General features: G+C 37.7%; 1 protein-coding gene across 1 annotated transcript in view; it reads left to right on the top strand.

The window, feature by feature from the left end:
- LOC100429940 (putative ATP-dependent DNA helicase HFM1) overlaps nt 1–23,441 on the top strand; it is a 122,529-nt gene that overhangs the window by 20,483 nt on the left and 78,605 nt on the right. Inside the window, 4 exon segments of the mRNA XM_077983062.1 lie at nt 3–44; nt 382–429; nt 4,616–4,686; nt 10,077–10,165. Coding sequence (XP_077839188.1) covers nt 3–44; nt 382–429; nt 4,616–4,686; nt 10,077–10,165 — 250 coding nt within the window.

Genomic DNA, 23,441 nt, shown 5'->3' on the forward strand with positions numbered 1-23,441 from the left:
AAGACCATCTTTTCCAGTTTCTTGCCAGCCTCATGATATTCAAAGTAATTTCTTGCTTTTTCAGTTCGTTTTATGAGTACAGACTAATCTGCATTTCTCAGCATATGGGAAAATGTAAAAATACAGTAAATTTGAGTAGATTATCTCTCTGTGCAATTTCTGCATTTTTTATTATGTTGCATTATTTTCTAAGCTGGGCTGTGTGTTAAAATATTTTATCCTGTGTGCTAAAAATATTTTTAACTTTGCTCTCAATAAAAAGTTGTGTTAGTTTTATTGAAACAGTTTTTATGGAAAGGTTAAAAATTCATTTCAGGTCCTAGCTTCTGACCATTACATTTTTTTTTAATGTTTATATAAATATGTAGGATTTTTTTCCAGAGGTAACAGAAAATGGTTTAGGTTCCTTGAAGGCTGTCACAGAAATTCGTATCCTTTAAGTTATTTACAATAGCTGCTTTATATTTATTAAATCATAATTTTAAAACATTTTGTTTAATTGTGTTTCTGTTTATTTTGGTTGATGGAGAAAAAGAGGGTAAAGTTAATCTTTTTGGTAATGTAAGAGGTACATGTGGCCAGGTGCAGTGGTTAACGCCTGTAATTCCAGTACTTTGGGAGGCCGAGGCAGGCAGATCACGAGGTCAGGAGTTCGAGACCAGTCTGACCAACATGGTGAAACCTCGTCTCTACTAAAAATATAAAAAATTAGCTGGGCGTGGTGGTGTGTGCCTGTAATCCCAGCTACTCAGGAGGCTGAGGCAGGAGAATTCCTTGAACCTGGGAGGCGGAGGTTGCAGTGACCTGAGATTGTGCCACTGCATTCCAGCCTGGCAAAAGGGTGAGACTCCATCTCAAAAAAAAAAAAAAAGAAAAAGAGGTATGTGTGTGATAGTGCTACTCAAGGTGTGACTGCAGACTGGTGCCAATTTGTGAACTGTTTGTTATCAGTTTATGACAAGTTCAGTACAGAAGTCAGATTTGTATTATTGGCAGAACTCTGAGCATATTTACTTACAAATGGGTAGAGATTACTTCTCATCCTTTGAGAAAGAGCAGCCAAATTGGGTTGAACTGGGCAGGGGAAATGGATGAGAATGGGATATTGTATGGATTGGGGACATTTCCACAGATCTAGTATTTTTGAAAATCTAATTTGGAGTTTATACATAGGATCCAAGTTTCATGTCTGGGCATTTCCAGCATAAATATTTTGAGTACATTTGTGTGTTCTGGAGGTAACATTGTCTTTGCTTCTTTAATACCCTTTGTATGCCTATAATAGTGCATTTATTCTGTTTTAATTCACCAACAGTTTATGTGACTATTTCCCCATGATCTATGAATTATTTGAAGGCAAGGATGATGACTTGCTTACCTGCCTATTTCCAAATACATTGAAAGGCAAATAAAGTAAGGCAGGTAAAGCAAGGAAATTGTTCTGGCAAAAGTATAGACATAAGCAAGGGTGAAGGTAAAAAAGTATGAAATACATTTGGAAAGAATAAGCTTTCCAGTTTGACTGAAGGGAAAGATATGATTAAAGAAGTAATAAGAAATGTTGGCTAGTTATCTTAGGATCATATCATATAATGTCATGAATACCAAGGTCAAAAGTTTATTTTATTTTATTTTTATTTTTTATTTTTCCCCCAGCTTTGTTGAGGTATAATTGACAAATAAAAATGGTATATATTTAAGGAGTACAACATAATTTTTTTATATGTAAACATTGCAAAAATAATTACCACAAGCAGGCTAATTAATGTATCTATCACCTTTCATAGTTACTTATTTTTTGTAGTGAAAATACTTACAATCTCTGTAATAAGGAGAAACCATGTAATATTTTTGAGCAGGTCAAATATCATCATTAAAACTATGCTTTAGGAATATATAATTAGTGACTCAATGCTTGGGAGTGTTCTAGCATCCACAGAAGTTATAGTCTAGTTGACAAAATGAAAACTGAATTCCAGATATTGCACAGCTGCGCTAGAGAAATCTGGCAACAATAACTCTAATCCTGGGTACGCAAGGGATCATCTGAGATAATTCTGAAGAATGGTTAGAAAATATTTGCCTGACTTCTCATGAAAAATCGCCTCCAATGCAGATAGTAAAAATGAGGGAGAGGGATCAATAAGAGGGTTATACATGTTGATATAGTAACTATAAACAGAGCCAGTGTTTAGCACTTTATTCAGCATGGTGTCTCAATGCTGCCACACTTTCTTTCCTCTGGTGATCAAAATAGGATGGAAACATGGGAAATACATTAGCAGTAACCTGTTAAAGATGTTTAATTATCTGTACAATGGCTGATTCTTCTTATCCCTTACTGGAAAGCCTTTCCATAATATGACACTGACTTTTAAAGAGCTTTGAGGATCTTTATGCTATATTAGCACAGCTGAAGTGGTTCTGTTGTTTAGGGGTCTTTATTAGTTAGGACTACTGCTTACACTTGTGTCCACTGATTTATTGTCCAAAAAGTTCATTGTGTATAAAACTCATTGTCCTATACCTTGTTTCCAAGTATGTATTTAAAGTGGAAGACTGAATGCTATTTGTGATAATTTGAGAGTTTGCAGATTACTTGGGCACACCTTATTTTCTTATTCTCTCTAAATATTTTACTACATTTGAATCCTCAGGGTAATAGAAGTTTTCTCAGATTGATCCTACCACAGTAGTCTTGTCATTTTCAGTTCTGCAGACATTTTCCCCATAATTTCAGTGACACTGCTGAGAGTTTATTGAATGTAAGGCCAAAAATTGATTTCAGTTGTTGATAGTGATGATAAATGATGTTAGCAGTTGAGTTTTCCTATGAGCTGAAACACTGATTCTATAAATTGATATGGAACTATCTAATGAGAGAAAACCAACATAATGGCCCACTTGTGGGCTTGTTACAAATAAAAATTTGATAGTAAGAGACATGTTTTGAAGGAAAAATGAGATTCCTTCTAAAGCTGATAGATTTTCAAATTCAAAATTATGTTTTTGTTTTGGCACAGATATGACACTTTGCACACCAGAAAGTAAAATGAGGATTTATAAATTAACTGCTTGATGTAATAATTGCAAACCTATATTAACTGAGTACTTACTGTGTGTCAGGCACTGTTCTTGGTATTTGGGATATGTCACTGAAGAAAACAGACAATGAATCCTTGCTTTTGAGGAGATATCATTCTTGGGATGAGGGTGGGGAAGAAGCTAGATCTCAACAACTGTAATAACATATAAATAAGTCATAGAGTTTTTTAGAAAGTGGTGACTATTATGGAAAAAGAAAAAAGTAGAGCAGGGTAAGGGGGTTAAATTGGGACTGCTGGGATTTGTGGCTCAGGGTGTAGAATTAAACAGTAGTTAGGGTAGACCTTGAGAAGGTCAGGTGTAAGCACTTAATGGAGGGAAAAGAGCCAAGGAAATATGGAGGGAGGAACAGTCTAGGCAGGGGAAGGCCTCATGGCAGGAACATGGCTGATGGTTTTGAAGAACAGCAGAGTTCAGTATAGCTAGAGGAGATGAGTTGGGGGAAAGAGTAGTAGGACATGAAGTCAGAGAGATAAAGGCAGGGGCTGATGCGGGGAGGGAGTGGCAGTGGGAAGACAAGATCATGTACAGCCTTATAGCCATATACTTTGAGAGAAAGGAGGAATTTGATCAGAGAAGTAATATGATCTAAGTTTAAACAGGATCACTACAGCAATCCATCAGTTCTTGTATATCTTTATAAAAATCCAGTTGTTTAAATAACTGTGTACTTGTGTTCTCAGATAATGTTCTTAACCATCTTATATCTTCTAATAGATTATAACAGTCTCAATTGTAGGAACTCATTTTCTTCTTTATTTACAACTTCCCACAGCTTTCTAAATCTATTAATGTATTCTGTATATAGTGTTCAATGACTGTAGTTGATATATTGTAAGAAGAATACCATGTAAATACAGATATCTCCCAATCTGTCAACAGACCCTCACCTTGGAGAGGGCACAGTTTATTCTTCATATCTATTTATATTTTTGAACTTTCTTATAGGGGAAGGATGATTTAAGTTCTTCCTGTCAAGCCAGTGTGTTGATAATTACAATTAAACCCACCACCTAACACAATTCAATTATCAAAAACAAAGAGATTTAGTATTAGGTAACCAGAAACACATCAGCTAATGAAGTACAATCAATGCTTAATAAAATAGTTGACTGAAATTCTGTACATTGAAGAAGAGATAAAAATCAAGTGGCCTTGTCAAGGTAAATAAGAAAAAGCACTACTCTGGAAAAGATAAACCAGAAGTAGAGTTCTGATTTACTTGCCATTACGTACTTGCATCTCTTCCATCATATTTAGCACTCAAGTATAACCCTTATTTAATCTCTTATTTCCCTATAGGAACTTTGCAAGTTCTTTTCAGAATATGGAATGTGACTGGAGACTAGAATAATTTATGATAATTCTTTTCTTAAGATGCCAAATAGCAAATGTTAAAACCTCATCATTAAACGTTGTCAGAATGAATATTAATATAACTTAATTTTAAAATTAAAAGTAACCAGTTTTTAAAATTCTGAAATATTTGACTCCTTAATGTTATTGTAAGTGGCAAAATTTAGAAGTGTTTTCAAAGAATTTCCGTATTTCAACTATATACAGTCCAAAGCCTTTGATGATGTATTTTATTTAACTTATTTATTTTTCTACCTTTCACTAGGTTGTGATCACTAGATTGGGACAGCTGGAATTTACTAGATCTTTATGTTTGCACTGCCACACTCAGTGTCTAGCACATTCTAGGAGCTCAGAAAATATTTGGTAAATGAATACGTGTGATTTTCATAGGTGGATTTGTTTGTATTTGAGTGCGGTAGTGAAATCTCAGCTCACTGCAACTTCTATTTCACAGGTTTAAGTGATTCTCCTGCCTCAGCCACCCAAGTAACTGGGGTTACAGGTGCGAGACACCACTCCTGGCTAAGTTTTGTATTTGTAGTGGGGACAGGGTTTTGCTATGTTGGCCAGGCTGGTCTTGAATTCCTGACCTCAAGTGATCTGCCTTCCTTGGCTTCCCAAAGTGCTGAGATTACAGGTGTAAGCAATGCCGCTTAGCCAGGAATGATTTTCTTCTAGATCTGCATTGACAAATAAAACAGCATGATAGGCTGGGCGCAATGGCACACGCCTGTAATCCCAGGACTTTGGGAGGCCAAGGCAGGTGGATCATGAGGTCAGGAGATCAAGACCATCCTGGCTAACACGATGAAACCCCATCTCTACGAAAAATAAAAAAATTAGCTGGATGTAGTGGCGGGCACCTGTAGTCCCAGCTACTCTGGAGGCTGAGGCAGGAGAATGGCATGAACCCAGGAGGCAGAGTTTGCAGTGAGTGGAGATCCCGCCACTGCACTCCAGCCTGGGCGACAGAGCGAGACTCCATCTCAAAAACAAACAAACAGCCCCAGAGCAACATGACCGAATAGGAGCAGCTCCAGCCTCCAGCTCCCAGCGCGAGCAACACAGAGAACGGGTGATTTCTACATTTTCAACTGAGGTACTGGGTTCATCTCACTGGGGAGTGCCAGACAATCAGTGCTGGTCAGCTGGTGCAACCCGACCAGCGAGAGCTGAAGCAGGGGGAGCCATCGCCTCACCTGGGAAGCACAAGGGGGAAGGGAATCCCTTTTCCTAGCCAAGGGAAACTGAGACACACAACACCTGGAAAATTGGGTAACTCCCACCCTAATACTGCGCTTTACCAGGGGTCTTAGCAAACAGGACACCAGGAGATTATATCCCACACCTGGACGGGAGGGTCCCATGCCCACAGAGCCTCCCTCATTGCTAGCAGAGCAGTCTGAGATCTAACTGCAGGGCAGCAGCGAGGCTGGGGGAGGGGCGCCCACCATTGCTGAGGCTTAAGTAGGTAAACAAAGCCTCTGGGAAGCTCGAACTGGGTGGAGCCCACCTCAGCTCAAGGGGGCCTGCCTATCTCTGTAGACTCCATCTCTGGGAATAGGGCATAGCTAAACAAAAAGCAACAGAAACCTCGGGAGAGATAAATGACCCTGTCTGACAGCTTTGAAGAGAGCAGTGGATCTCCCAGCATGGAGGTTGAGATCTGAGAACGGACAGACTGCCTGCTCAAGTAGGTCCCTGACCCCTGAGTAGCCTAACTGGGAGACATCCCCCACTAGGTGCAGACCAATACCTCACACCTCACACGGCGGGGTACACCCCTGAGACGAAGCTTCCAGAGCAAGAATCAGACAGCAACACTCGCTGTTCAGCAATATTCTATCTTCTGCAGCCTCAGCTGCTGATACCCAGGCAAACAGGGTCAGGAGTGAACTTCAAGCAATCTCCAACAGACCTACAACTGAGGGTCCTGACTGTTAGAAGGAAAACTAACAAACAGAAAGGACACCCACACCAAAACCCCATCAGTTCATCACCGTCATCAAAGACCAAAGGCAGCTAAAACCACAAAGATGGGAAAAAAGCAGGGCAGAAAAGCCGGAAATTCAAAAAATCAGAGCGCATCTCCCCCTCCAAAGGAACGCAGCTCATCGCCAGCAACGGATCAAAGCTGGACGGAGAATGACTTTGATGAGTTGAGAGAAGAAGGCTTCAGTCGATCAAACTTCTCAGAGCTAAAGGAGGAACTACATACCCAGCACAAAGAAACTAAAAATCTTGAAAAAAAAATGGAAGAATGGATAACTAGAATAATCAATGCAGAGAAGGCCATAAACGAACTGAGAGAGTTAAAAACCATGACACAAGAAATACGTAAAAAATGCACAAGCTTCAGTAACCGACTCGATCAACTGGAAGAAGGAGTATCAATGATTGAAGATCAAATGAATGAAACGAAGTGAGAAGAGAAGTCTAGAGAAAAAAGAGGAAAAAGAAATGAACAAAGCCTCCAAGAAATATGGGATTATGTGAAAAGATCAAATCTACGTCTGATTGGTGTGCCTGAAAGTGAGGGGGAAAATGGAACCAAGTTGGAAAACACTCTTCAGGATATCATCCAGGAGAACTTCCCCAACCTAGTAAGGCAGGCCAACATTCAACTTCAGGAAATACAGAGAACGCCACAAAGATACTCCTCAAGAAGAGCAACTCCCAGACACATATTGTCAGATTCACCAAAGTTGAAATGAAGGAAAAAATGTTAAGGGCAGCCAGAGAGAAAGTCGGGTTACTCACAAAGGGAAGCCCATCAGACTAACAGCAGATCTCTTGGCAGAAACTCTCCAAGCCAGAAGAGAGTGGGGGCCAATATTCAACATTCTTAGAGAAAAGAATTTTCAACCCAGAATTTCATATCCAGCCAAACTAAATTTCATAAGTGAAGGAGAAATAAAATCCTTTACAGACAAGCAAATGCTTAGAGATTTTTTCAGAACCAGGCCTGCCCTACAAGAGACCTGAAGGAAGCACTAAACATGGAAAGGAACAACTGGTACCAGCCATTGCAAAAACATGCCAGAATGTAACGACCATCAATGCTAGGAAGAAACTGCATCAACTAACGAGCAAAATAACCAGCTAATATCACAATGACAGGATCAAGTTCTGACATAACAATATTAACCTTAAATGTGAATGGACTAAATGGTCCAATTAAAAGACACAGACTGGCAAATTGGATAAAGAGTCAAGACCCATCAGTTTGGCTGGGTCTTCAGGAGACCCATCTCACATGTAGAGACACACATAGGCTCAAAATAAAGGGATGGAGGAAGATCTACCAAACAAATGGAGAACAAAAGAAAGCAGGGGTTGCAATCCTAGTCTCTGATAAAACAGACTTTAAACCATCAAAGATGAAAAGAGACAAGGCCATTACATAATGGTAAAGGGATCAGTTCCACAGGAAGAGCTAACTATCCTAAATATATATGCACCCAATACAGGAGCACCCAGATTCATAAAGCAAGTCCTTAGAGACTTACAAAGAGACTCAGACTCCCATACAATCATAATGGGAGACTTCAACACCCCACTGTCAACATTAGACAGATCAACAGGACAGAAAGTTAACAAGGATATCCAGGAATTGAACTCAACTCTGCACCAAGCGGACCTAATAGACATCTACAGAACTCTCCACCCCAAATCAACAGAATATACATTCTTCTCAGCACCACATCACACTCATTCCAAAATTGACCACATAGTTGGAAGTAAAGCACTCCTCAGCAAATGTACAAGAACAGAAATTATAACAAACTGTCTCTCAGACCACAGTGCAATCAAACTAGAACTCAGGACTAAGAAACTCAATCAAAACTGCTCAACTACGTGGAAACTGAACAACCTGCTCCTGAGTGACTACTGGGTACATAACGAAATGAAGACAGAAATAAAGATGTTCTTTGAAACCAATGAGAACAAAGATACAACACACCAGAATCTCTGGGACACATCTAAAGCAGTGTGCAGAGGGAAATTTATAGCACTAAATGCCCACAAGAGAAAGCTGGAAAGATCTAAAATTGACACCCTAACATCACAATTAAGAGAACTAGAGAAACAAGAGCAAACACATTCAAAAGCTAGCAGAAGGGAAGAAATAACTAAGATCAGAGCAGAACTGCAGGAGATAGAGACACAAAAAACTCTCCAAAAAATCAATGAATCCAGGAGTTGGTTTTTTGAACAGATCAACAAAATTGATAGACTGCTAGCAAGACTAATGAAGAAAAGAGAGAAGAATCAAATCGACGCAATAAAAGTGATAAATGAGGTATCACCACAGACCCCACAGAAATACAAACTACCATCAGAGAATACTATAAACACCTCTACGCAAATAAACTAGAAAACCTAGAAGAAGTGGATAAATTCTTGGACATATACACTCTCCCAACACTAAACCAGGAAGAAGTGGAATCCCTGAATAGACCAATAACATGCTCTGAAATTGAGGCAATAATTAATAGCCTACCAACCAAAAAAAGTCCAGGACCGGACGAATTCACAGCCGAATTCTACCAGAAGTACAAGGAGGAGCTGGTACCATTCCTTCTGAAACTATTCCAATCAATAGAAAAAGAGGGAATCCTCCCTAACTCATTTTACGAGGCCAGTATCATCCTGATACTAAAGACTGGCAGAGACATAAACAACCCCATCAAAAAGTGGGCAAAGGATAGGAATAGACATTTCTCAAGACATTCATGCAGCCAACAGACACATGAAAAAATGCTCATCATCACTGGCCATCAGAAAAATGCACATCAAAACCGCAATGAGATACCATCTCACACCAGTTAGAATGGCAATCATTAAAAAATCAGGAAACAACAGGTGATGGAGAGGATCTGGAGAAATAGGAACACTTTTACACTGTTGGTGGGACTGTAAAGTAGTTCAAACATTGTGGAAAACTGTGGCGATTCCTCAAGGATCTAGAACTAGAAATACCATTTGACCCAGCCATCCATTACTGGGGATATACCCAAAGGATTATGAGTCATGCTGCTGTAAAAACACATGCATACGTATGTTTATTGGGGCACTATTCACAATAGCAAAGACTTGGAATCAACCCAAATGTCCATCAGTGACAGACTGGATTAAGAAAATGTGGCACATACACATCATGGAATACTATGCAGCCAGAAAAAAGGATGAGTTCGTGTCCTTTGTAGGGACATGGATGCAGCTGGAAACCATCATCCTCAGCAAACTGTCACAAGAACAGAAAACCAAATACTGCATGTTCTCACTCATAGATGAGAATTGAACAATGAGATCACTTGGACACAGGAAGGGGAGCATCACACACCGGGTCCTATTGTGGGGAGAGGGTCGGGGGGAAGGATAGCGTTAGGAGATATACCTAATGTAAATGACGAGTTAATGGGTGCAGCACACCAACATGGCACATGTATACATATGTAACAAACCTGCACGTTGTGCACATGCACCCTAGAACTTAAAGTATAAAAAAAAAAGAGACCCACAGTTGTGGTATGGATTGTTGATAGCTTATTTTTTAGTATATTCAGTTTTTAACATGATTAATACAAAAGTTATGGATTTATTTTCAGGTTTGTGCAACAAAGAAGGGTATGCAACAGGCTGCTTCTATTCTTGTGAAAGATGCTAAATTTATTATGACTGTGGGACAGAAACAGTGGTATAGTTTTTCATTTTTTCATGGAAGTAGAAGGACTTTTAGGGCTCATCTAGATGAGATGAGAAAATTAGGCTTGTCTCATAACCTTGGGGTAAACCTCAGTGTCCTCATCTATAAAATAAGGATAATGGTAATTTTGAGGATTAAGTGAGATAATGAATCTTAGTGCAGGGGTGATCCAGATTTCTTGAATGATAAAGATCATCCATACTGATAATCTGATGGTCAGATTTCTTGAATGATAAAGATTATCCATATACTGTCTATTTTTTTAACCTAATTTCAATCCAGCATCTTTTATAGTCTTTCACTAAAGCTGATCTTGTGAATTAATCTTTAAGGACTTTCTATCATATTTGGCCACTTCCACCTTACTTAAACACTCTGGGCTCTGTGCTTCTGTGATCATTTCTACTGATTTTCTTCCTACTTTGCAGACTGCTCATTCTCAGTCCCTTTTCACCTCTTCTACCAACTCTTAAATGTTGACATTCAAGTGAGTATATCTGAGTTTCATTCTTTCTAATTCCACACTCTTAGTTGTTTGTAACTACTCACATGAACTTCAAATAATATTTATGTGTGTCTATGCATTCCCACATTTATGCCTTCAGCCCAGGCTTCCCTACTGAACTCCAGGCCTATAGTCCATCTGTGTAACTGAATCCAATTGTATGTCTACCGACAGTCATCTCAAACTCAGTATGTACAAAATAGAACCTTGGTTCTTGCCGTCAGAACAGCTCCTTCTCCACTGTTCCCCATCTTAATTATACATTATCTCCCTAGTTACTCATAGCAGAAAACTATCACTGATATCTTCTTCACCTTATACCTCATAGGCAATCAATTACAAAGTCCTGTTTATTCTTACTTCTAAATATATCTCAAATATGTCATTTTGTCTCCATCAACACTGCCACTTCCCTAATTCAAGTCACTATTAATCTCTTGCCTAGGCTGTATCCTTTTCTTTAATTACTACACACACACACACTCTTATCCCGCTTTGTTCTCTGCATAGCATAGATTGTGTAAGATTGCAAATCTATATGTCATTTTCCTGCCTAAAACCCTTTAATAGCTTCTTATTGTCCTGGGGATTAAATGCTAAATCCTTAGTGTGGCCTGCAACAGCCCATATAATGTGATGCCTCTCCAATTCTCCAGACTTATCATGACCATTCTCCCCCTTTACTCACCATGGTCAAGCTGTATTGGCCTCTCTGTTCTGTGAATGCACCAAACTGTTACTCTGTACAGCATCGTCTTGCATCATGCTTTCTTTTACTGGAATGGTTTTTACCTAACTCCTATTTATCCTTCATGTCTAAACTTTAATATCAGTTTTCCATAGTCATCAGTTTCCCTGTATTTACTTTTATAAGCAACCTGTACTTGATTTCATAACACTCACTATAATTATAATATCCTTTTAATACTTATTTTAATATCTTTTCCATTCATTAGATTATCAACTTCTTCAGGAAAGGGGGACTCATGTTCATCCTGCTTACCACTCAATCTTAGCAGGTGTGTTGGGTCATTCTTGCATTGATATAAAGAAATTTATGATACTGGGTAATTTATAAAGAAGAGAGGTTTAATTGGCTCACAGTTTTGCAGGCTGTACAGGAAACATGGCACCAGCATCTGCTCGGCTTCTGGTGAGGCCTTGGGCTGCTTACAGTTATGGCAGAAGGCAAAGGATGAGTTGGTGTTTCACATGGTAAGAGCAGGAGCAGGGGTGGGGCGGTGCCATACACTTTTAAGCAACTGGATGTCACAAGAACTCACTCACTGTTGTGAGGACAGCACCAAGCCATTAGGGATCTGCCCCCGTGATCTATTCACCTCCTACCAGGCCTCACCTCCAACACTGGGGATTTCAATTTAGCATGAGATTAAATGGACAGCATCCAAATTATAGCAGAAGGTCTCAGCGGAGTGGTAGCACATGATTACTATGTAATGAACATTAACTTATTATTATTGTTAATAACTTCTGGAAATCAGTAAATATGTTTAGTGGTAGACCTCAGACTAAAATGGGACATGTGGATATGAGCAGATACTTACTTTTCTGCCTAATTTTATATGGTGGGGGAATATACTTCTCTCTGCTTTGGGTCAGATCAGCTTTCCAGTTACCTTTCTGTTCCTTTGCCACCACCTCTGGTTGCTTGTCAACCAAAGACACGTAGCAAGCCTAGAGGAGCCAATTTAGTCTTCTTTACATTCTTTGTTTTTTTGTTTTTTTTGTTTTTAATCCACTAAAAAGGTAGACTATAAAGATAGTCTATTAAAGCATTACAAACATAACCACTTATTCACCCTCTAGATACTATTTTGACACTTTTCCTTCCATTTGAAGGATTTAACTTGATCTTCTTAGTTACTACCATATGAGAAAAAATCTCTAGGATGTGAAGACTATAGAGTAGTTCTTTTGTAATACACATCAACAAAGCAAGATTAAGCAATAAGAAACAGTAGAGAGCAAGACAGAATGAGAAAAACCAACAAAGAGCTCACAGCCAAAAAGTAGATGAAGTCTGAGAGGTAGATAGAAAGGGAGAAAGTGAAATTATTGCTACAAAGGTAAGAATACCATCAAATAATGATTAATAATTTTCATACCAACTGCATGTAGTTTTATAGCATTCTTATTAATTTTCTAAGTTTTTAAAAGAAAGATGGGGTTTCAAAAACATTGACCAGTTCATTATAAAACTAGTAATAGAATAAAGGTAAACTGGGATTTTTAAAAAGGTGTAGGTATAGGGCAGAGAGGTTATAAGTAGCTATAAACAATTTGAAGCTTTCTACTTGTTGGGTGAATAAACTAGATGATCAGGTTGGATCATAATCACTTTTTGTCAGAAACAAGATGTGGGATCAAGTAATGAGACTTGTTTTCTTGCTCATAAACTTAACTCTGAAGGCAATTTTGAAAGACTTATGGAATTCTTTGTGCAATGGCGACATCATTCACATAGAAATATCTGGTGTCCTAAGGTGAATACATAATAATTAACATTTTTGAACTGAAGTTATCTATATGAGTAGGAAACTGAAATACACTATACATTCCCTTAAATCTAATGTACATTTCATCCTCTCCCTTTATTCTGTTGCACACAAATTAGCTAATTTTGTTTCAGATAATCGTTTTCTTGCAAGCATATATCTTAATTCCTTTTCTCATTTCCCACTCTTACCTAGTTACTTCTTTCTTCAGTCTTTGCTCCTTATTTTTTCTTTATCTCCTTGTTTTTTCTTTTTTTTTTTTTTTTTGTTGTTTTTTCAGGAACATACTGGAGTTAGAGAGTCAGATTTGAATTACAGTACTGCTACTTTTACTAGCTGTGTACTATTGGGTATATTACTTAACTTCTCTTACCTTCAATTTCTTAATCAATATTGTATACGTGAGAATCAATCATCTCAACGTGTTTCTATGATAATTAAGTAAGGCAACATTTCTAAGATACCTAACAGTGGGTAGCAGAGTTTGTACTTAATAGTAATATGCCCTTTCCTCTTGCCTTATCTTATTTCCATTATGAATCCGTAAAAAAAGTCATGAGTATTATAAAAGTAATTCATCCTAGTGTCATATCTGCAACAAGGAAATAGAAAAATACTAGATTTTTTATATACTTAAGAACCAAGCCTACCAACTTTCAAAATCTTTTAATGTACCCAGAATTCATTTTCAAACTATCAATACACTTCCTTAATTTGCTCTTCTCTTTTAACTTAACCTAGTTCTGTTTTAAAAAATAAATTTTATATGCATATTTGAGGTTTACAGCATGATGTTATGTGATTCATATAGCTAATAAAATGGTTACCATAGTGATGCAAATTAATATATATCTCATCTCATAGTTATTTTTTTGACAAGAGCAGCTAAATCTACTTACTTAACAAGAATCCCTAATCCAAAATAATTTTATTCACTGTAGTCTTCATGTTGTACATTAGGTCTCTAGACTTGTTCACACTATATATCTGCTTTTCTGTGTATCCTTTGACCTACATCTCCCCATTTCTTCTCCTGTTCCCACCCTTCCTGCCTCTGATAGCTACTATTTTATTCTCTATCTCTGTATATTTGATTTTAAATAAAAGGTTTCACATATGAGTGAGAACATACAATACAATATTTTTCTTTCTGTGACTGGCTTATTTAATTTAGTGTCTTAGCAGTGTCCTCCAGGTCCAGACATGTTGTGGCAAATGGCAGCATCTCATTCTTTTATAAGACTGCATAATATTCCGTTGTGTGTGTGTGCATGTGTGCATGTGTCTGTGTGTATACTATGATGCATGTATATGATATACACACACACACCACATTATATATCATATATATATTATATACCACATATATATATCATATATATACACACACACACACAAACACCACATTTTTCTTATGCATTAGTTCATCAACGGACCTTTAGGCTGTTTCCATGTCTTAACTATTATGAACAGTCTGCAAGGAACATGGGAGTGCAGGTATCTTTATGAGGTAATGATTTCTTCTTTGGGTGTATACCCAGAGAACAGGTTGCTGGGTAATATGGTAATTCAATTTTTAATATCTTTAGAAATCTCAGTAGTGTTTCCATAATGGCTGTACCAATCTGCATTACCACCATAGTGTACTAGGATTCCCTTTCTGCACACCCTCACCTACATTTGTTGTCTATAATATAGTGGTTTTAATTTACATTGCCTGATAATTAGTGATGTTGAACACCTTTTCATATACCTGTTGGCCATTCTTATGTTGTTTTTTTCTTCCACTTGTAAGTTTAAGGATACCTGTGCAGGATGTACAGGTTTGTTATATAGGTAAACATGTGACATGGTGGATTGCTGTACAAATCATCCCAGAACCTAGGTATTAAGCTCAGCATCCATTAACTATTATTCTTAATGCTCTCCCTCCCCAACCTCCCCAACAGATCCCAATGGTGGTGTTCCCCTCCATATGTCTATGGGTTGTCATCATTCAGCTCCCACTTATAAGTGAGAACATGTGGTGTTTGGTTTTCTGTTCCTGTGTTAGTTTGCTGAGGATAATGGCTTCCATCTCCATCCATGTCTCTGCAAAAGACATGATATCATTCCTTTTTATGGCTGTGTAGTATTCCATAGTATATATGTGCCACATTTTCTTTATCCAGTCTATCACTGATGGGCATTTAGGTTGATTCCATGTCTTTGCTATTGTGAATAATGCTGCAATGAACATATTTGTGCATGTAGCCTTATAAAATAATAATTTACGTTAATTTGGGTGTATACCCAGTAATGGGATTGCTAGGTCAAATGGTGTTTCTGGTCTTTGAGGAATTGCCACAACGTCTTCCACAATGGTTGAACTAATTTACACTAGCAACAGTGTAAAAGTGTTCCTTTTTCTCTACTCACCAGCATCTGTTGTTTTTTGACTTTTTAATAATTGCCATTCTGACTGGCATGAGATGGTATCTCATTGTAGTTTTGATTTACATTTCTCTAATGATCAGTGATGTTGAGCTTTTTTTCATAATGTTTGTTGGCCACATGTATGTCGTCTTTTGAGAAGTGTCTATTCATGTCCTTTTTAATGGGGTTGTTTGTTTTTTTCTTGTAAATGTGTTTAAGTTCCTTGTAGACTCTGGATATTAGATCTTTGTCAGATAGACAGATTGCAAAAATTTTCTCCTATTCTGTAGGTTGTCTGTTTACTCTCATGATAGTTTCTTTTGCTGAACGGAAACTCTTTATTTTAATTTTAATTTGATGCCATTTGTCAATTTTTGCTTGTGTTGCAATTGCTTTTGGTGTTTTCATCATGAAATCTTTGCCCGTGCCTCCGTCCTGAAGAGTATTGCCTAGATTTTCTTCTAGGGTTTAATAGTTTTGGGTTTTAAATTTAAGTCTGTAATCCATCTTGAGTTAATTTTTGTATAGGGTGTAAGGAAGGGGTCCAGTTTCAGTTTTCTTCATATGGCTAGCCAGCTCTCCCAGCACCATTTATTAAATAGGGTGTCCTTTCCCCATTGCTTACTTTTGTCAGATTTATGAAAGATCAGATGTTTGTAGGTGTATGGTCTTATTTCTGAGTTCTCTATTCTGTTCCTTTGGTCTATGTATCTGTTCTTGTACCAGTCCCATGCTGTTTTGGTTACCGTAGCCTTGTAGTATAGCTTGAAGTTGGGTAGCATGATACCTCCAACTTTGTTCTTTTTGCTTAGGATCGTCTCTGCTATTTGGTTCCATATAAATTTTAAAATAGTTTTTTTCTGATTCTGTGAAGAATGCCAATGGTAGTTTAGTGGGAATAGCATTGAATCTATAAATTACTTTGGGCAGTATGGCCATTTTCACAATATTGATTCTTCCTGTCCATGAGCATGGAATGTTTCTCTATTTGCTTGTATCCACTTTGATTTCTTTGAGCAGTGGTTTGTAGTTCTCCTTGAAAAGTTTCTTTACTTCCCTCATTAGCTGTATTCCTAGGTATTTTATTTTTTGTGTAGTAATTGTGAATGGGAGTTCATAGACGGTTTGGCTCTCTGATTGCCTGTTGTTGGCTGTAGGAATGCTAGAGATTTTTGCACATTGATTCTGTGTCCTGAGAATTTGCTGAGATTGCTTAATAGCTTAAGAAACTTTCATGCTGAGAAGATGAGGTTTTCCATATATAGGATCATGTCATCTGCAAACAAAAATAATTTGACTTCCTCTCTTCCTATTTAAATACCCTTTATTTCTTTCTCTTGCTTGATTGCCCTTGCCAGAACTTCCAATACTATGTTGAATAGAAGTGGTGAAAGAAGGGATCCTTGTCTTGTGCCAGTTTTCAAGGGAAATGATTCCAGTTTTTGCTCATTCAATATGATATTGGCTATGGGTTTGTCATATATGGCTCTTATTATTTTGAGGTATGTTCCTTCAATACCTAGTTTGTTGAGAGTTTTTAACATGAAGGAGTGTTGAATTTTATTGAAGGCCTTTTCTGTGTCTATTGAGGTAATAATGTCTTTAATTCTGTTTATGTGATGAATCACATGTATCGATTTGTGTATGTTGAACCACTGTTGCATCCTGTGAATGAAGTCAACTTGATTATGGTGGGTAAGCTTTTTGATGTGCTACTGGATTCAGTTTGCCAGTATTTTATTGAAGCTTTTTGCATCAATGTTCATTAAGGATATTGGCCTGATATTTTCTTTTTTTGTTGTATCTCCACCAGGTTTTGGTATCCGGATGATGCTGACCTCATAAATGGGTTAGGGAGGAGTCCCTCCCTTTCAATTTTTTTGGAATAGTTTCAGTAGAAATGGTGCCAGCTCTTCTTTCTACTTGTGGTAGAATTTAGCTGTGGATATTTCTGGTCTTGGGCTTTTTTTGGTTGGTAGGCTAGTTATTACTGTCTCAATTCCAGAACTCATTATTGGTCTATTCAGGGATTCAGTTTCTTCCTGGTTCAGTCTTGGGAGAGTGTATATGTCCAGGATTTTATCAATTTCTTCTAGATTTTCTAGTTTATGTACGCAGAGGTCTTTATAGTATTCTCTGATGGTTGTTTGTATTTCTGTGGGGTCAGTGGTGGTATCTCCTGTATCATTTCTGATTGTGTTTATTTGATCCTTCTCTCCTTTCTTCTTTATTAGGCTAGCTAGCAGTCTATCTATTGTATTAATTTTTTCAATATACTAGCTCCTGGATTTGGTGATTTTTTTGAAGGGTTTTTTTCATATCTGTATCTCCTTTGGTTCAGCTCTGATCTTCATTATTTCTTGTCTTCTGCTAGCTTTGGGGTTTGTTTGCTCTTGGTTCTCTAGTTCTTTGAGTTGAGATGTTAGGTTGTTAATTTGGGATCTTCCTAGCTTTTTAATGGGGGAATTTGGTCCTATATGTTTCTCTCTTGACACTGCTTTAACTGTGTCCCAGAGATTCTGGTATGTTGTCTCTTTGTTCTCATTAGTTTCAAAGAACTTCTTGATTTCTGCCTTAATTTCATTATTTACCTAAGAGTCATTCAGAAGCAGGTTGTTCAGTTTTCATGTAGCTGTGTGGTTTTGAGTATATTTCTCTATCTTGAGTTCTAATTTGATTGTGCTCTGGTCTAAGAGACTATTTGTTATGATTTCCATTCTTTTGTATTTGCTGAGAAGTTTTACTTCCAATTATGTAATCAGTTTTAGAGTACATGCCATGTAGCTATCAAAAGAATGTATATTCTGTTGAATTTGAGTGGAAAGTTCTGTAGCTATCTATCAGGTCCACTTGATCCAGAGCTGAGTTCAGGTCCTGAATATCCTTGTTAATTTTCTGTCTCAGTGATCTGTCTAGTATTGTCAATGGGTTGTTAAAGTCTCCACTATTATTGTGTGGGAGTCTGAGTCTCTTTGTAGATCTCTAAGAACTTGCTTTACAAATCTGAGTGCTCCTGTATTGGTTGCATATATATTTAGGATCATTAGCTCTTCTTGTTGCATTGATCCCTTTACCATTACGTAATGCCCTTCTTTGTCTTTTTTGATCTTTGTTGGTTTAAAGTCTATTTTGTCAGAAACTAGGATTGCAATCCCTGCTTTTTTCTATTTTCCATTTGCTTGGTAAGTTTTCCTTGATTGCCTTATTTTGAGTCTATGTGTGTCTTTGCATATGAAATGGGTCTCTTGAAGACTGCATATCAGTGGGTCTTGGCTCTTTATCCATCTTGCCATCCTGTGCCTTTTAATTGGGGCACTTAGCTCGTGTACAATTTAAGATTAGTATTGTTATGTTTGAATTTCATTCTGTCATCATGATGCTAGCTGGTTATTTTGCAGACTTGTTTATGTGGTTGCTTCATAGTGTCACTGGTCTGTGAACTTCAGTGTGTTTTTGTAGTGGCTGGTAATGGCTTCTCCTTTCCATATTTAGTGCTTTCTTCAGGAACTCTTGCAAGGCAGGCCTGGTGACTTCCCTCAGCATTTGCTTCTCTGAAAAGAACCTTATTTATCCTTTGCTTATGAAGCTTAGTTTGGCCAGATATGAATTTCTGGGTTAGAAATTTTTTTCTTTAAGAACATTGAATATTGGCTCCCAGTCTCTTCTGGCTTGTAGGTTTTCTGCTGAGAGATCTGCTGTTAGTTTGATGAGTTTCCCTTTGTAGGTGACCTGACTTTCTCTCTGGCTGCCCTTAACGTTTTTCTTTCATTTCAACGTTGAAGAATCTGATGATTATGTCTCTTCAGGTTGATGTTCATGTGGAGTATCTTAATGGGGTTCTGTGCATTTCCTGAATTTGAATGCTGTCCTGTCTTGCTAGGTTGGGGAAGTTCTCCTGGAAGTTCTCTTGAAGTATGTTTTCCAATGTGATTTCATTCTCCCTGTTTCTTTCAGGTACCAGCCAGTTGTAAGTTTGGTTTCTTTACTTAATCCCATATTTCTTGGAGGTTTTGTTCATTCCTTTTCATTCTTTTTCTTTTCTTTTCTTTTGTATTCTTGTCTGCCTGTCTTATTTCAGAAAGATAATCTTCTAGCTTGGAGATTCTTTCCTCCACTTGGTCTATTCTGCTATTGATACTTGTGATTGCATTGTGAAGTTCTTGTGTGGTGTGTCTCAGCTCCATCAGATCAGTTATGTTCCTCCCTAAACTGGATATTCTGGCTATCAGCTCCTGTATTGTTTTACCATGATTCTTACCTTTTTTTTGCATTAGGTTATATAACATGCTCCTTTAGCTCAGTGAAGTTTGTTATTAGCCACCTTCTGTAGCCTACTTCTGTCAATTCTGCCATGTCAGCCTCAGCCCAGTTCTTTGCCCTTGCTGGAGAAATGTTACAGTCATTTGGAGAAGAGACACTATGGCTTTTTCAGTTTTCAGCATTTTTACGTTGATTCTTTCTCATCTTTGTGGGCTTATCTGCCTTTGATCTTTGATGTTGCTGACCTTTGAGGTTTTTATGGGGTCTTTTTTGTTGATATTGTTGTTGTTTTCTGTTTGTTTGTTTGTTTTTGCTTTTAACAGGCCACTCTACTGTAGGGCTGCTGCAGTTTGCTGGGGGTCTGCTCCAAACCCTAGTTGCCTCAGTTTCTCCCATACCTGGAAGTATCACCAGTGAAGGCTGTGAAACAGCAAAGATGACAGCCAGCTACTTCCTCTGGAAGCTCCATCCCAGGGGAGTACTGACCTGTTGCCAGTCTGCATGTACCTGAGGAAGGTGGCTGGAAACCCCAGTTGGGATATCTCACCCAGTCAGCAGAACGGGATCAGGGACCCCCCCCCCACCAAAGAAGCAGTCTGACTGTTATTTGGTAGAGCAGGTGTGCTGCATTGTGGGGGACCCTTCCTTGTCCAGGACACCTGTATTCTCCAAAGCTGGCAAGCTGGAGCAGCTAAATCAACTGAATCAACTGAACCACAGAGATGGCGTCTTCACCTACCTCCAGGAACTCAGACCCATCTCTGGCAGACTCCAACCCACTGCCATTGCTTGCTGGGATTCCAAGCCAGTGCCATTGGCTTGCTGGGATTCCGGTGGGTCTTAACTTGTGAGGTGCCATGGAAGTGGGGCCCACAGAATGATATTTTTGGCTTCCTGGATTCACCTCCCTTCCTAGGGATATGTACTGATGGATTTATGTAAAACTCCTGGATCTCTGTGTGTGCCTGAGTGGCTGCTCTCTCAAGACTCCCACAGCTCTGTGTATCAGACCCAAGGCCCTGGTGGCATGGGCTCATGAGGGGATCTCCTTACCCATGGGCTGCAAAGATTTGTGGGAGAAGTGTGGTTTCCTGGGTGGGGCTGCACACTCACTCACTGGTTCCCTTGGCTGAGGGTGGTGGTTCCTTTGGCTCCATGCCACTCCTGGGTGGGCTGTTGCCCCTCCACCCCCCATTTTCTTTGTTCTTCATGAATTGTGTTTGCCCACTCAGTCCCAATGCAAGAACCTCGACATGTCAGTTAAAAGTGCTGAATTCACTCACCCCTTTTCATTCCTCTCTGTGAATGTTGTAGACTGCAGCTGCTTTTAATTGGATCGATCAACCTTTATGTTTTCTTTGGAGAAATGTTCTTTCAGATCATTTGCTCACTTTTAAATTGGCTTTTTTAATGCTATTAATTTGTAAGAGTTCTTTATAAAATTTGGATATTAACCCCTTATCAGATATGTGGTTTCCGAATATTTTTTTCTAGTCCATAGATTGTCTTTTTTATTTTAATGATTGTTTCCTTTGCTTTGCAGAAGCTTTTTAGTTTGATGTAGTCCCATTTATTTATTTTGGCTTTTATAGTCCGAGCTTTTGGTATGATACCCCAAAAATTCATTGCCAAGGCCAATATCAAGGTGCTTTGCCCTATGTTCTCTTCTGGGAGTTTTATGATTTCAGGTCTTACATTTAGATCTTTTGTCAATTTTTGAGTTGATTTTGTGTACGGTATAAGGGTGCAATTTTATTTTTTTGGATATGGAAATTGTTTTTCCAGCCTCATTTATGGAAGAAACTATTGTTTCCCTATTTCTTCTGGTGCCCAGATGGAAAATTAGTTGACTGTGTATGTGTGGACTTATTCTGGGCTCTCTCTTCCGTTCCATTGGTCTACTTTTCTGTTTTTATGCAAGTACTATATTGTTTTGGTTAGTCTAGCTTTGTAGTATAATTTTAAATCAGAAAGTGTGTACCTCCAACATTCTTTTCCTTCTCAGTTTTGCTGTCACTATCCAGGGTTTATTGTAGTTCCATACTAATTTTATGATTTTTTTCTTCTGTTTCTGTGAAGGATGCCGTTGGAATTTTGATAGGGACTGTATTGAATCTGTACTTCTTTGGGTAGTATGGACATTCTAACGATATTAATTCTTTTAATCCATCAACACAGGATATCTTTCAATTTACTTTTGTCTTGAATTTCTGTCACCATTGTTTGATAACTTTCAGTGTACAGATCTTTTACCTCCTTAATTAAACTTATTTCTAAGCATTTTATTTTTTGATACTATCATAACTGGTGTTGTTTTCTAGATTTCTTTTTCAGTTAAATTATTATTTGTGTTTAAAAATGCTACTAATCTCTGTATATTGATTTTGAATCCTGCAACTTTACTGAATTATTAGTTCTAACAGTTTTTAATAAGTCTTTGAGTTTTTTTACATGTAAGATAATGTTGTAAAGATAATTTTACTTCTTCCCTTCAAATCTGACTTCCTTTTATTTATTTTTTTTTCTTATCTGATTGCTCTTGCTAGTACATCCAGTACTATGTTGGACAGAAGCGGTGAGAGTGCGCATCCCTGCCTTGTACTGTGTCTTAGTGGAAAAGCTTTCAGTTGTTCCCTATTCATTATGATGTTGGCTGTGGGCTTTTCATAAGTGACCTTTGTTAACGTTAGTTGAGAAGTTTTCCTTATATGCCTGCATCTTAAGAGATTTTATCAAGAAAGGATGTTGAACTTATCAAATGCTTTTTCTGCACCAATTGAGATGATCTTGTGTTTTTTATCTTTCATTCTGTTAATATGATATGTCACAGTGGTTGATTTGCATGTATTAAACCAGCCTTACTTGCCAGGAATAAATCCACTTGGCCATGATGTATAATCCTTTTTGTTGTGTTGTTGAATTCAGTTTGCTTACATTATATTGAGGATTTTTGCATCAATATTCATCAGAGATACTGGCCTGTAGTTTTCTTGTAGTGTCTTTATGTGACCTAGGTATCAAAGTGATAGTGGCCTCACAAAATATGTTTGGAAATATTCCCTCTAGCTGTATTTTTTGGAATAGTTTATGAAGTATTGGTAGTGATTCTTCTTTGAATGTTTGGTAGAATTAAGTTGTGATGCTATCTGGTTCTGGGTTTTTCCTTGTTGGAAGATTTTTCATTACTACTTCAATCTCATTATGTGTTATTGGTCTGTTTAAGCTTTCTGTTTCTTCCTGATTCAAACTTAGCAGGTTATATTTTTCTAGGAGTTTGTCCATTTCCTATATGTTATCCAATTTGTTACTATTAATGTATAATTGTTCGTAATAGTCCCTTATGATCTCTTTAATTTCTGAGGCATCTGTTGTAACTTCTCCAATTTCATTTTTTATTTTATTTGGTTCTTCTTTTTTTTTTTTCCTTAGTCTAGCTAGATGTTTATTTATTTTATTTTTTCAAAGAACTAAGTCTTGGTTTTATTGATCATTTTCTATGTTTTTTTGGTTTTTGTGCTCTATTTGATTTATTTCTGTTCAGATCTTTATTATTTCCTTTCTTTTGCTAACT

This window comes from Macaca mulatta, chromosome 1, assembly GCF_049350105.2.
Source record: "Macaca mulatta isolate MMU2019108-1 chromosome 1, T2T-MMU8v2.0, whole genome shotgun sequence".
Lineage (NCBI taxonomy): Eukaryota > Metazoa > Chordata > Mammalia > Primates > Cercopithecidae > Macaca > Macaca mulatta.